Raw genomic sequence first — 12008 nt, 5'->3', positions numbered from 1 at the left:
ACACACTACCAAATGTCAAATAGATAGCTAGTGGGAAGCAGCCGCATAGCACAGGGAGATCAGCTCGGTGCTTTGTGTCCACCTAGAGGGGTGGGGTAGGGAGGGTGGGAGGAAGGTTCAAGAGGGAGGGGATATGGGGATATATGTGTACGTATAGCTGATTCACTTTGTTATACAGCAGAAACTAACACACCATTGTAAAGCAATTATACTCCAATAAAGATGTTAAAAAAAAAAAAACACTTCCTTACCTCACAATTTTATTGTGAGAATCAAAGGAAATCATATCGGTGGTGTGCTTTGTATGTATATTTATTGTCCTATTTGCTGAGAAAACAGGCCACCATCCAGGTGTTGCTTGACCCAGCCTGTCTGTCTCTTGCTGCTGCCTGGGAAGGGGGCCCTTGGCCCTTTCTCAGGCTGCCGCCTCCTCTGCCTGCAGCTCTGAGAGCCAGCGCGTCATCCTGAGGGGTGATGGAAGAGACAGGTAAGGAGGGAAAGCTCTGAGGTTGGGGGGCCTCCCCCCTCTCTCTCTGGTCCCCATTTCTTATAGGTGCCCCCAACCCCCAGACCCATGCTGACTGTTAGCCCGGGTCTGGCAGGCTGGAATTAATCACTTCTGTAACCCCGCCCCCATGTAAATTTGCGGTAATCAGTTGCTTTCAATCCTTCCTAAGAGGGAGCACATGGGAGGGAGGGGCTGACGGGCGATGCTGCAGCAGAGCAGGTGTTAGGAGAGCGGATGTGTGGGAGGGTAGAGGGGAGCCGCTGTGTTTCTGCCACTGAGGACCTTTGCAGCACTTTGCAGCGTCCTGACTTCATATGAATCCCTGCCCTTTCACACTCTGAGTATCACATTAGAGAAGCCAAGAACCGTTGGTGCTCTGAAAAAGTTTCCACATCTTTGCGGTAAACTAGTTCTCCGCAGGTGTTCCCGGCTGCCCCCTAGTGGAGCCCGGCACCCTGGTCTCACCTGGGCAAAAGCACAGGGCTCCTAAAGCGGAGCCAGCTGGGCAGAGTGCATTTCCAGCTAATGTGTTAGAGAAAAACACTGCTGTAGCAGGTGGGCTGCCTGAAGCCGGGGTGGTATTGCTTGCCGAGCTAGGGTCTCCATTTCTGGGAACTCTCTGGGTTCTTGAAGCCAAAAGAATTGAGACACAGATAGGTGGATGATACCTACAGCAGTGGTCAGAAAGAGGAGGACTCTGTCCTAGCTCCCCTCAACCTGCTCAGGTGCTGCCCACCTGGACAGGTATAAGCTGCTGGCATCCTCACTCTGGCTTCCCTTCCCCGGGCCTCAGTTGCCCCATCCGTACAGGGAGGGGCTTGACTGTCCCGAGGGCCCCTTCCAGCCCCGACTAATGAGTCTAGCCTTCCAATGTGGATGCTTTGAACTTTCCTTTCAAAATGATTTCCCCACTCCTAGGGATCTGTCGGCTGCTGGATCTTTGCCAGAGTTCCAAGCTGGAGCCCAGTTCTTGGGGTTTGGTCAGCGCCGCATCTCCAGGAGCTTCTGGTACCATCTTACCCACTTCTTGTTTAGGGGTAACCACAATGGGGTAAGGGGTGAGGGAGTGGAGAGCCTGGGGGTTGGGAGACAGGGGAAAGAGAGTTTGAGAGAAGGGGGAAGAAGTGTGAGGGCTGGTGACGGGGCTGCTGGCTCCGGCGTTCCCTGTAGAGAAGATTCTGCATTGTTTTCTCTGAAGACTTCCCAGCTCTGCCATGAGGGGCTATGAGACCCTGGCTGGGCCCCTCCCCTCTCTGGGGCTTGATTTCCTCACCTAAGAAGAGAGACACGTTAGCTGGGGCCTGAACAGGGTTCTCTGGGGACGGGGTGGGCAGGATCCCAGGCAGACGGGACAGATCGTGCAGAGGCCCAGGGGAGTGAAGCCTTGGCTCTGGGGAAGCATTTCTGTGTGGCTAGAGCTTATACAGGGAGAGTGGAGGCGAGTGAAGACATGGGAAAGGCGTTTTGCTTTTAGCCTAAGGATAATGGGGAGCCACAGAGGGTTTTCAGCACAGGAGAGGCTGGTCAGATTTGTATTTGTTAAAGCTAAGACGCTGGCAGGGTGGAGGATTGCAGGGAGGCAAGAGGGGGAACCCAGGGGATGTTCAAGTGGCCCAGGTGAGTGACAACGATAGCCTGGATGTAGGCAGGGGCAGTGGGGAGGACTTGGGACTGGACGAGGGCAGCTGGGCGCTCAGGGTCCTTGACTGTTTCTGTCGGAGTAGGGGGACTGGGGGCTGTAAGGGGTGGAGAGTGTGCTCTGTTGGCACTGCAGGGGCTGGCGGCCTGCAGGTTGGGGAGGAGAGTTGTTGGGAGAAGCGGAGAGCCCTTGGGGTTGGACAGGGACCCTGAGCCCTCCCTGACCCCCTCGCCCTGCCCGCTGCCCCTTTTCAGCCTCAGGGAATGTCAGCTGGAACCCTTGAGCCTCTCCCGCCTCTGTGAGACTCTGGAGAAGTGCCCGGGGCCTCTGGAAGTCAAGTAAGTACGGAGGACACAGCCGCAGGGGCACAACGTGGGCACCTGCCCAGTGACCTGGGGTGGGGTGTCCTGGTTAGAGACCAGATGAGTCCCTCCTGGTCCCTTCCTGCCAGACCCCGTAGCCCTACGCCATGGGAGTTCCCTAACCCATTGGTGGAAGGCTCCTTGCCTCCCAATGGCCCCAGCTTCAGACACCTCATCCCTCCCACTGAGAGAGGCCGTGCCGGGCCCAGGGCTTCATCTCCCCATCGGCTCAACTCAGGGCACCTGGGAGCCCCAGTCTGCCCCCCTCCACCCCTGGAGCCCCACCCTGGCACTCAGCTGGGCCTGCCTCTGTGGCTGGAGCCTGTCATTCTGAAGGCTCCTCCTCAGGGCCTCCCCCAGCCTGGGTTACCAGCTCACCCCAGAACGCCTGGGTCTGAGACCAGAGACTGGGCTTAGAATCAGGAGTCCTGGCTCAGCCACCAACAAGCTGGGTAACTTTGGGCAAATGGCTTTAACCCCTCAGGCCTCAGCTTTGTCATCTGCAAAGTAGTCGGTCAGGCCTTCCTTCCCTCATCCTCGTTGTAATTTTATTACAATAATTACCTTAAAATAAAGAAACCCAAGACAAACCTCCCTCATCTAAATAACCCCGTCCCTCATCAACTCAGTGTTGTCATTTGTCCTGGTGACCTTCTCCATTTGCATATACAAGTTTTTTCCTGTTCGAAATCACAGGCCAGCTGCGTTCTGCAGTTTCACTTTCCATCGCCCCATATGTGTTTTTCCATTTTGCTACAGTTTTGGTTTTTTTTTCTTGCTTTCTGGCTCCCGCCTCAAATGCCCTCTGGTCCTTGCAACAAGCTCATTATCCATGTTGACAACTGGGGTGTGTCCTTCCATACGTCTCTCCATGTTCCAACACTTATGGATATGGAGGAAGGTGGTTTTGATGTTAACAGATACAGGATCTTAACAAGATTTGCAGTGAACTTTTGTCTCATAATAGAATATTGTGGCTTTCCTAGAATATCAGGATGTGTGGAACCAATGAATTTTCAAATAAACCATTTATTTTAGAATAGTTTAAGGCTTGCTTTCAGAAAAGTTGCAAAACTAGTGCAGAGAGTTCCCCCCACACTTGCCCCTGGTTTTTAATACCACTCATCACCATGATACATGATGTGTACATTTTGGCATTCCAAATGCCAAAATAAAGGTAAAGGTTCTGTTGCTTAAAAAAAAAAAAAAAAAAAAAAAACCGTGTGTAAACCCCACATTGATCCCAAGCAGAGGCCGTAGCACTGTGTGTATTTGGGGTCCAGTGGAAAGCCACTGGTGTTTGTGGTCAGACCACCCCTCAGTGAACGCCTCTGCTCTGCCTGTGCCCAGAGCCCCAGGCCCAATCCCGGGACAGAGCGGGTAGTGCTAAGCCTACAGCCTGGGCCCTGGCAGAGGCTCCTCGCTTCCAGTTCCAGAACCATAGGTGGCCCCTTTTACTGTTCCCCGCAAGGTGAAGCTGGGTCCCCCTTCAGCCAGACAGTAATGCGATGGAGATGGGCCAGGCTCCTGGCAGCCCCAGTGAGGGGATAGGGCAGCCTGCAGGGAACAAAGAAACAGGGACAGAGAGAAGGGGCAGCAAAAGGGGAGAAAGGCAGAAGGAAAATACAGTCCAAACGCCTCTGGGGGTCAGGAAGTGGCTCTAGACTCGCAGGGAGGGCTGTATGTAAACCCCAAGGTGCTTAGAGACTCTGGTTGACCCAGTCCTCCAGCCAGAGCAGAGACCAAAGGATGGATATCAGGAGTTTCTCCTAAGTGGACTGGCTTCTGATGAATTATCTAGACAAGTGATCAGCTGGTTGGTCTGGTTTTGATGGGCAGTCAGGGACCCGAGCTACCCTGCATCTCTCCTTTGCTGGCCACCATTATGTTCACTACTTTGGGTTAAGGCGGCACTGTCTTCTTAACAGGTGTGTTCTCCAGGGTACCAGTCTTCATGGCCCTCAAAATGATAATCCTACCAGTCCATGCCTTTTGGGGGAAAAATGTCTACTATAGCCCTTTAGAAATTCACAATGCACAAGGGCAGATTAAAGGCTCTGAGAAGTCCTGCAGCAAAGAAAACTAATGGGGCTTAACCCAGCATTTTCCAAGCATATATATGACCTTCCTTTTCCTCCAGCCTCAATGATAACTCAAGGACCCCAGTGTTCAGAGGGGGTGTTTTGGGCAATCCTGGCTTAGGACCCATCTAGCTTTTCCCAAGATTTCCCCACCTCATTCAGATGCTTTGTTTCACAGATTGTCCTGCAAGGTCCTGAGTGACCAGAGCCTGGAGACCCTGCTGCACCACCTACCCCGGCTCCCTGAGCTAAGCCTGCTGCAGTAAGACTGGTTTCCCCATTTCACTGTGCAGGGCTGAGGCTCTTGCATTGCAAAGCCATCCCCTTCTGCACCCTCCCCGCTTCTCTTGGGCTGTTTCATCATTTTACCTGGCACAACTGGGAGCTCAAGTCTGCTTCCAGCTCTTCCCTAATACCTTGTCAACCTCAGGGGGGAGTTATTTGACCCCTCTAGGCCTCAGTTTCCTTATCTGACAAATGGGACTAATATTCTTCAACCCTTCCCCCAGGGTTGGGATTCAAACAAGACAGTCGCTCTAAAAGCACCTTGAAGAATGGAAGGCCTGTGACAAATGGGCCATCGTTCTTCTCTCCACCCACAGAAAGGTCACCTACTCCTATAAAGAGACTATAGTTATAGGTCATGTATATATCACACACTAGTTAGGTTTTTTGGGTAATTTATATATATATTTATTTATTTATTTATTTATTTTTGGCTGCATTGGGTCTTCATTGCTGAGCACGGGCTTTCTCTAGTTGTGGCAAGCGGGGACTGCTCTTCATTGGGGTGCACGGGCTTCTCATTGCGGTGGCTTCTCTCGTTGCGGAGCACGGGCTCTAGGCACATGGGCTTCAGTAGTCGTGGCACGCGGGCTCTAGAGCACAGGCTCAGTAGTCGTGGCTCGCAGGCTCTAGAGCACAGGCTCAGTAGTTGTGGCGCACGGGATTAGTTGCTCCACAGCATGTGGGACCTTCCCAGACCAGGGCTCGAACCCGTGTCGTCTGCATTGGCAGGCAGATTCTTAGCCACTGTGCCACCAGGGAAGTCCCCACACACCAGTTTTTAAAGGTCACCATCTAATTCTGTAAAAGGGGAATTTAAGCAGCATCCCCAAAGTATTTAAAACTCTATTTTCTAATTTCAGCTCAGACTGGTTAGAATTTAAAAAAGGATTTACTTTAAATATTTTTCCAACAGGGGGCAAGAGCAGCTACAGCTGATACGGAAAAATACAACAGAAAATTAAATCATACCATTAAAAACAGCAATATAAGTACTCCTGCTAAGGATCTCCGGGACACCTGAGACAGCTGACATCACATCCAGGATCTCACTTATCCCTGAGTCCTTTTGGGAGGGGAGGGAGGAGATGTATGACTTCCCAGAGGTGGGCAAGTGTGGCAGAGCCCATGTCAAACTACAGAATCCACTATGGTCCCACCCTGACAGGAAAGGACGGATCAGGAAGGGTTCCTTTGGACACAGAAGTTGTGGGCTAACATGAATAGATAGGGAACCTCAGACCAGAGAGGGACTTCTCTATGCCCAAGTCACACAGCATCAGCCCCCAACTCCTCATCTGTCTTTGGAATGAGGTAGCCGGCCTGGTGATCACCAGTGCTTAAGCTTTGTATTGGGTTGGTCAAAAAATTCATTTGAGTTTTTCTATAGTATCTTACTGAAAAACCCAAACAAACTTTTTGGCCAACCCAGTATTATTCAGTCCATACTGTTTGTGCACTGCTGTGGACCAGGCACTGCTTGGGGTGCTGGAGACACAGCTGAGAGAGGAAAAAAAAAGACGAGGTCCTTATCTTCTTGGAGCTTACCATGTAGTAGAGGGAGCTGGTCAACAAGCAAAGTGAAAGCAAATAAGATGAATTCAGAGAGTGATAAAGTATTTTTCTAGAGAATGTGGTAAGGAGTGATTGTGGAGGTGATTTAGACAATGGCAGGGGTGGTCAGGGAACGCCTCTGAGGAGGGACGCTAGGGTGCTACCTGAAGGAAGAGAGGGAGCCAGCCTTTTGAAAAGCAGGGAACAGCATTCCAAGGAGATGGAACAGCATGCATGAGGCCCTGAAGCAGGATTGAACTCAGTGGGCTCGAGGAACAGTCAGAAAGGCCAGTGTGGCCAGAGCACAGTGGCCGGCAGAGTTGTAGGAGAAGGTAGAGAAATGAACCTGGGCCGGGTCACACAGGGCCTGGTAGCTGTGGCACGGAGTTTGGGATTTTGCCCAAGGCAGAGGAACGATTTGTCTTTTCAAAACCTTAGTCTGGCTGCTGGGTAGAGAAGGAACTGGGACAAGCCTGGAAGCAAGAGCAGGGAGGGGGTTGTACAGCCAGGGTAAGAGATGATGGGGGCTGGGAATTGGTGGGGAGAGAGGGAAGTAGGTAGATTCAGGGTGGATCTTGGGGGTGTAGACAAGCTGATGGAGGGTTTATGGAGCGAGGGAAATGGAGACCCCAAGGATGCATCCAAGGGCAAGATGGAAGCATCTCACTTTCTCTAAGGCAGTGGTTCACAGCTGGAGGGTGATTTTGCCCTTCAGGAGACATTTGGCAATGGAGACATTTTTGTTGTCATGATGGCAGAGGGGGTGGGAGGTCATGCTACTGCTGGCATCTAGTGAGTAGAGGTCTGGGATGCTGGTAAAGTTCCTACAGGACAGCCCCCAAATCCAAAGAATTATCTCTGTAATGCTGAGCTTGAGAAACTCTTAAGGACCTAAAGCTTCCCGCTCCTTGACAGCAAGGACTCACCTACGAGTGCTTAGGATAAAAACAATATAATAATAACAATAAGCATGGGTATCGTGCTGGCAGTGCCCAGGCTTGATATGATCCAGTCCTCATGACACCCTAGAGGAAGGTGTATAAGTAGTTCTGTTTTTCAGATAAGGAGACTGAGGTTCAGAGAGGTTAAGCTACTTATCCAAGGACACACAGCCAGTAAGCAGAACTAGGACTCAAACCTCAGTCCACTTGACCTCAAGCTCCTATTTCTCGCTCTTGAGTTCCTGTCTCCTTCCTTAATGCCTGGCTGACCCACCAGCTCCCCATCCTTTTCATTCACCTCCAGCCTGTCCAGGTTTCTTGCCCACTGATCTTGCTTGGTTCCAACTTGCTCACATAGGGCCCCGCCCCTTTCCTATTCAGGCTGACCCAGATGGAACTGTCCCCAAGGAGCCCCCTCCTGCTGGCTGACATCTTCAGCCTGTGCCCGCGGGTTCAGAAGGTGGATCTCAGGTGAGCATTGCCCTGGGACAACCGGAACCTAGGAGGGTGGTGCCTGGAGCCTGTTGGATGTGAGGGGCTAGGTTGGAGACAGTGGGACCCAAATCAGAGACTCAGCTGCTGGAGGAGGGGGGCCTGCCCCTGGGGGCATGCTGAAGCTGTGGTCAAGGGTGGCTGACCCAGGTGCTGTCTGCTCCAGGTCCCTGCATCACGCGACCCTGCACTTCAGGTCTAGCGAGGAGCAGGAAGGTGGGTGCTGTGGGTAAGTCCCCCGGAACCGTGCCCGAGCAGCCTGTGGGGATTGAGGACGAGCAGACTTGCCTCCTGGATGTCCAGAGCAGAGGACAGACTGAGAGGGCTGGGCTCCGTCACGGGCAAACAAGGAGTCCACAGCAGACAGGATTAGAGCTCAGGGGCCTGGTCTGAGGAAAAGCTTTAAATACCAACCACACAAGGGCCTGGCACCTTGGGCAAGTTCCTTAACCTCTCCAATCCTCAGCTCCCGCAGCTGGAGAAGGGAGACGCTATATTGCAGGCCGTTGGCGAAGAGGAATTGAGGCAATGTGTAAGGCACGAGAGGCACTCACAGTTACGAGTGTCCCCCTGCGCCACACCACTGACTCTTGGACCAGTGCTCTGTGGTGGCCTTGGTGACAGGGGAGCCAGCACTGCACAGGATAATGGGGCCAGGGAATAACCTCTAAGTACAGAGATGATGTTTCTGGTAGCTATTTGATGCCACTGGCTCACCGAGTGACCTTGGACCAGACCCTTCTCTCTGCGTCTCAGCCTCCTCAGCTGCGAAATAACAATAAATAAAGAGCTGATGTTTGCTGAGCATCTGTAGGGCACCATTCTAAGAGCCTCATGCAGATTACGTCCTATAAGCCTCACAGCTGTGGTCATGCAGCAGGAAGGGGTACAGCTGGGACTTGAATCCAGGGAGTCTTATAGCGCTTCTGGCCCAGGGGCAGGCAAACTTCTTCTGTAAAGGGTTAGATTGTAAATATTTGGGGGTTTCCAGGCCATAGGGTCTCTATCACAGCTATTCAAGCCTGCCATTTTAGCTTGAAAGCAACACAGACAATATGTAAACGAAGGCGTGTGTCTGTGTGCCAGTAGAACTGGAGTTATGGACGCTGAGACATGAATTTCATGTAATATTTGTGTGTCATGAAATGTTACTCTCCTTTTGATTTTTTTCTCAACTGTTTGAAAATGGAAAGACTATTCTTAGTGTGCAGGTCTTATAAAGCAGGCGGTCTTGGGCTGTAGACTTTCCAATTCCTGTCTTAACCCAACACTATCGTGACTTCTAGAATACCTTCATAGTTTCCAAGTCTGTGATTTCCAAAATGCAGGGCAAAGGCCAGGCTGGGAGGATTTTTAGGAGGTTGGGCCGATAGTAGAGTACTTCAGCTTCATTGAATTCCTCCCTTTTCAATTCTCTGATTAAGGCCAAGAGGAAGCCTCAGTTAGGTGTTAGTGTGTCTACAACACCTCTTAACATTTGCTAAGCTCCCTTTTAAATAAAGAGAGAGCTCTCAACAGGTGCCAGTGTCTGGCTTGAATTTAATGATGATATTTTGCTCCTGTTTCCTGTATCCTTATGCTTATGGTCTGTTTGGGGCAGGCAATCCCAGTTTTCCATTGGAGTGAGTGATACAGGGTTTCCTTTTCCAATAAATGCATTAAATAAAAAGAATGAGCTGATTTAAAAATATGAAGTAGGGCTTCCCTGGTGGCGCAGTGGTTGGGAGTCCGCCTGCCGATGCAGGGGGACACGGGTTCGTGCCCCGGTCTGGGAAGATCCCACGTGCCGCGGAGCGGCTGGGCCCATGAGCCATGGCCGCTGAGCCTGCGCGTCCGGAGCCTGTGCCCTGCAGCGGGAGAGGCCACAACAGTGAGAGGCCCGCGTACCGCAAAAAAAAAAAAAAATTTTTTAAATAACAATATGAAGTAAACAGTAGGGTAATAGGGAATTTAGGACTATGCAAAAAATCATGAAGGAGAGTAACAATGATAAAAATTTTAGATACTGGTTTTAGGTACTTTCTCATTTTAAGATTTTTTTTTTAAGTTGCTGGCTGGCCGTAAGCTGTTCATTTACCTTATTGTGTAGTCTCGGTGTAGGTCTCTCAAAGACACTTACTATTACTTTTGATTCCAGCATCAATAACCCTCTGCAGGAGCAGACATCACCCTTAGTCTCCTCCACTCCACCCTCATGTCTGTCCATTAAAGTGACCGCCAAGAGCTGTAGTTCACCTTGAATCAGAATCAGTCTGGAGAGCCTTGTTCCTAGAGCTTTTAATTCAGCGCATTTGGGTTGCGTTCCCAGAACATGCCTCTCACCAAGTTCCCAAGGGATGCTGGTGGGGGTGGTCGGGGACCACACTTTGAGAACCACCTCCCCAGAGGGAGAATGTTGGTGGGATCTGCTGTGGAGGGAGGTGGGAGTGGTGGATGCTGGATGTTTCCAGAGAATCCAAGCTTGGGTGAGGCCCCGCTGAAACTCAGAGGCCACACCCAGGACTAGCCAGGGCAGAGGGTCTGAGTGGCCCCATTCCCAGTTTGCACCCCTTCCTGCAGCAGATTCACAGGCTGCGGCCTCAGCCAGGAGCATGTGGAGCCACTCTGCTGGTTGCTGAGCAAGTGTGAAGACCTCAGCCAGCTGGAGTAAGTCGGGCAGGAGTGGGGAGAAGAGCCCGGGAGCGTGTGCCTGGGTGGCACCGACGGGGTGTGTGTGCATGCGTGTGGGTGTGCACTCAGCACGTCTCAGGACCAGCTAACAGGGCATGGGATGCCTGGGACTCAGTCACGTCCACGTGGTTTCTCTGTCCCCATTTTATCCCTACCATTCCCCACTGCCACCATGGTGGAGCTAATTCAGGGTATGCCCTTGATCTAATTTGGGGAGTCCTTCACAAAGGGCCACAGGAGCCCCTTGGCCTCATGTTGATCAGGGCACTGGAGCTCTGCTGGCTGGTGGGGCCTGAAAGAAGGGATCCGTTGGTTGGCCTGGCAGGTGGTTAAGAGCAACAAACGCCTCAGCCCGTGGAGGGCCCTGGAGGGTGGGGATTTGTGGGCTGTCGTATGGATGAGAAGTGGTATCTGTGTGGCCTGTCTTGGGTGCCCAAATAGCGCAGCCCGCGTGGGTAGGTGAAACAAAGCTAATACCTATTGAGTAGTTTCTCCACTGTCCTAAGTGCTTTACATATTCTTTTTATCCTTCCAACAACCCTAAGTACTATTATCCCCATTTTATAGATGAGAGAACTGAGGTACAGAGAGTTTAAGAACCTGCCCTAAGTCACACAACTAGTACGATGCAGTCTTTGCTCAAAACTGTTAGGAGTCCAGCTTAGGACAAGCAGGATGTAAAGAGAGCGGTCTACCCGAAAAAACACAACTTAAGTTCCTGTTGTGATGTGGCCAAGGAGAGGAATACGGCTGATGAAAATCATGTATTTTAAAGAAAGATGAAAAAGCAAGATGTCTTTAAGTTTTCCTGTTTTTTCATTATAGAGGGAACTTTTGCTTATTTTAAAGATTACTTTATTAAGTGTCTTCCTGAGACAAACTAGTTTTTCATTTTTAAAATTTCTCAGGAAAAGACAAAATAAATAAGGCTTAAAAGTGTCATAATCAGGGGCTTCCCTGGTGGCGCAGTGGTTGGGAGTCCGCCTGCCGATGCAGGGGACACGGGTTCGTGTCCCGGTCCGGGAGGATCCCACATGCCGCGGAGCGCCTGGGCCCGTGAGCCATGGCCGCTGAGCCTGCGCGTCTGGAGCCTGTGCTCCGCAACGGGAGAGGCCACAACAGTGAGAGGCCCGCGTACCGGAAAAAAAAAAAAAAAAAAGTGTCATAATCAGGGGCAAAATGAGTTCAAAGATGCAGGACAAAAATCAGATATTCCCGGGCATGCTGATTATATTGTTTCTGAAACTGTAGCTAAAAGCATAGAATGCTACAATGAAGGGAAATAAGAAAGTCTTCCAGTGCAATTTCAGATATTACATTCTCAAATTAAAAGAAGAAATCTGATGGATAAATACATCCTCCAAATATCTTTCTTTTTCCTGAATTTACTCTTGTTCAAAAATTATGGCTCCCAACGGATGCAGGCCAAGTGCATGGTAAAAGTGAATTGGTTTTTCTCTAACCCCTGAAAGCCTG

At 50.9% G+C, this 12008-nt stretch overlaps 1 protein-coding gene across 4 annotated transcripts in view; it reads left to right on the top strand.

Moving 5' to 3' along the window:
- The window catches only part of NLRC5 (NLR family CARD domain containing 5), an 88731-nt gene that overhangs the window by 56830 nt on the left and 19893 nt on the right, over window positions 1-12008 (top strand). For 3 of the 4 annotated variants that reach the window (XM_029238358.1, XM_029238330.1, XM_029238339.1), the window contains exons 21-27: window positions 443-487; window positions 1427-1516; window positions 2402-2485; window positions 4769-4852; window positions 7752-7841; window positions 8029-8091; window positions 10422-10508. In XM_029238358.1, the coding sequence (XP_029094191.1) occupies window positions 443-487; window positions 1427-1516; window positions 2402-2485; window positions 4769-4852; window positions 7752-7841; window positions 8029-8091; window positions 10422-10508 (543 nt within the window). The remainder of the gene's footprint in view (window positions 1-442; window positions 488-1426; window positions 1517-2401; window positions 2486-4768; window positions 4853-7751; window positions 7842-8028; window positions 8092-10421; window positions 10509-12008) is intronic. The other variant, XM_029238349.1, reaches the window with a different exon arrangement.

This window comes from Monodon monoceros, unplaced genomic scaffold (assembly GCF_005190385.1).
Source record: "Monodon monoceros isolate NGI ecotype Baffin Bay Population unplaced genomic scaffold, NGI_Narwhal_1 Super_Scaffold_10, whole genome shotgun sequence".
Classification (NCBI taxonomy): Eukaryota; Metazoa; Chordata; class Mammalia; order Artiodactyla; family Monodontidae; genus Monodon; species Monodon monoceros.
The sequence above is the reverse complement of the archived record's forward strand: the minus strand, read 5'-3'. Positions and strand labels throughout refer to the sequence as shown.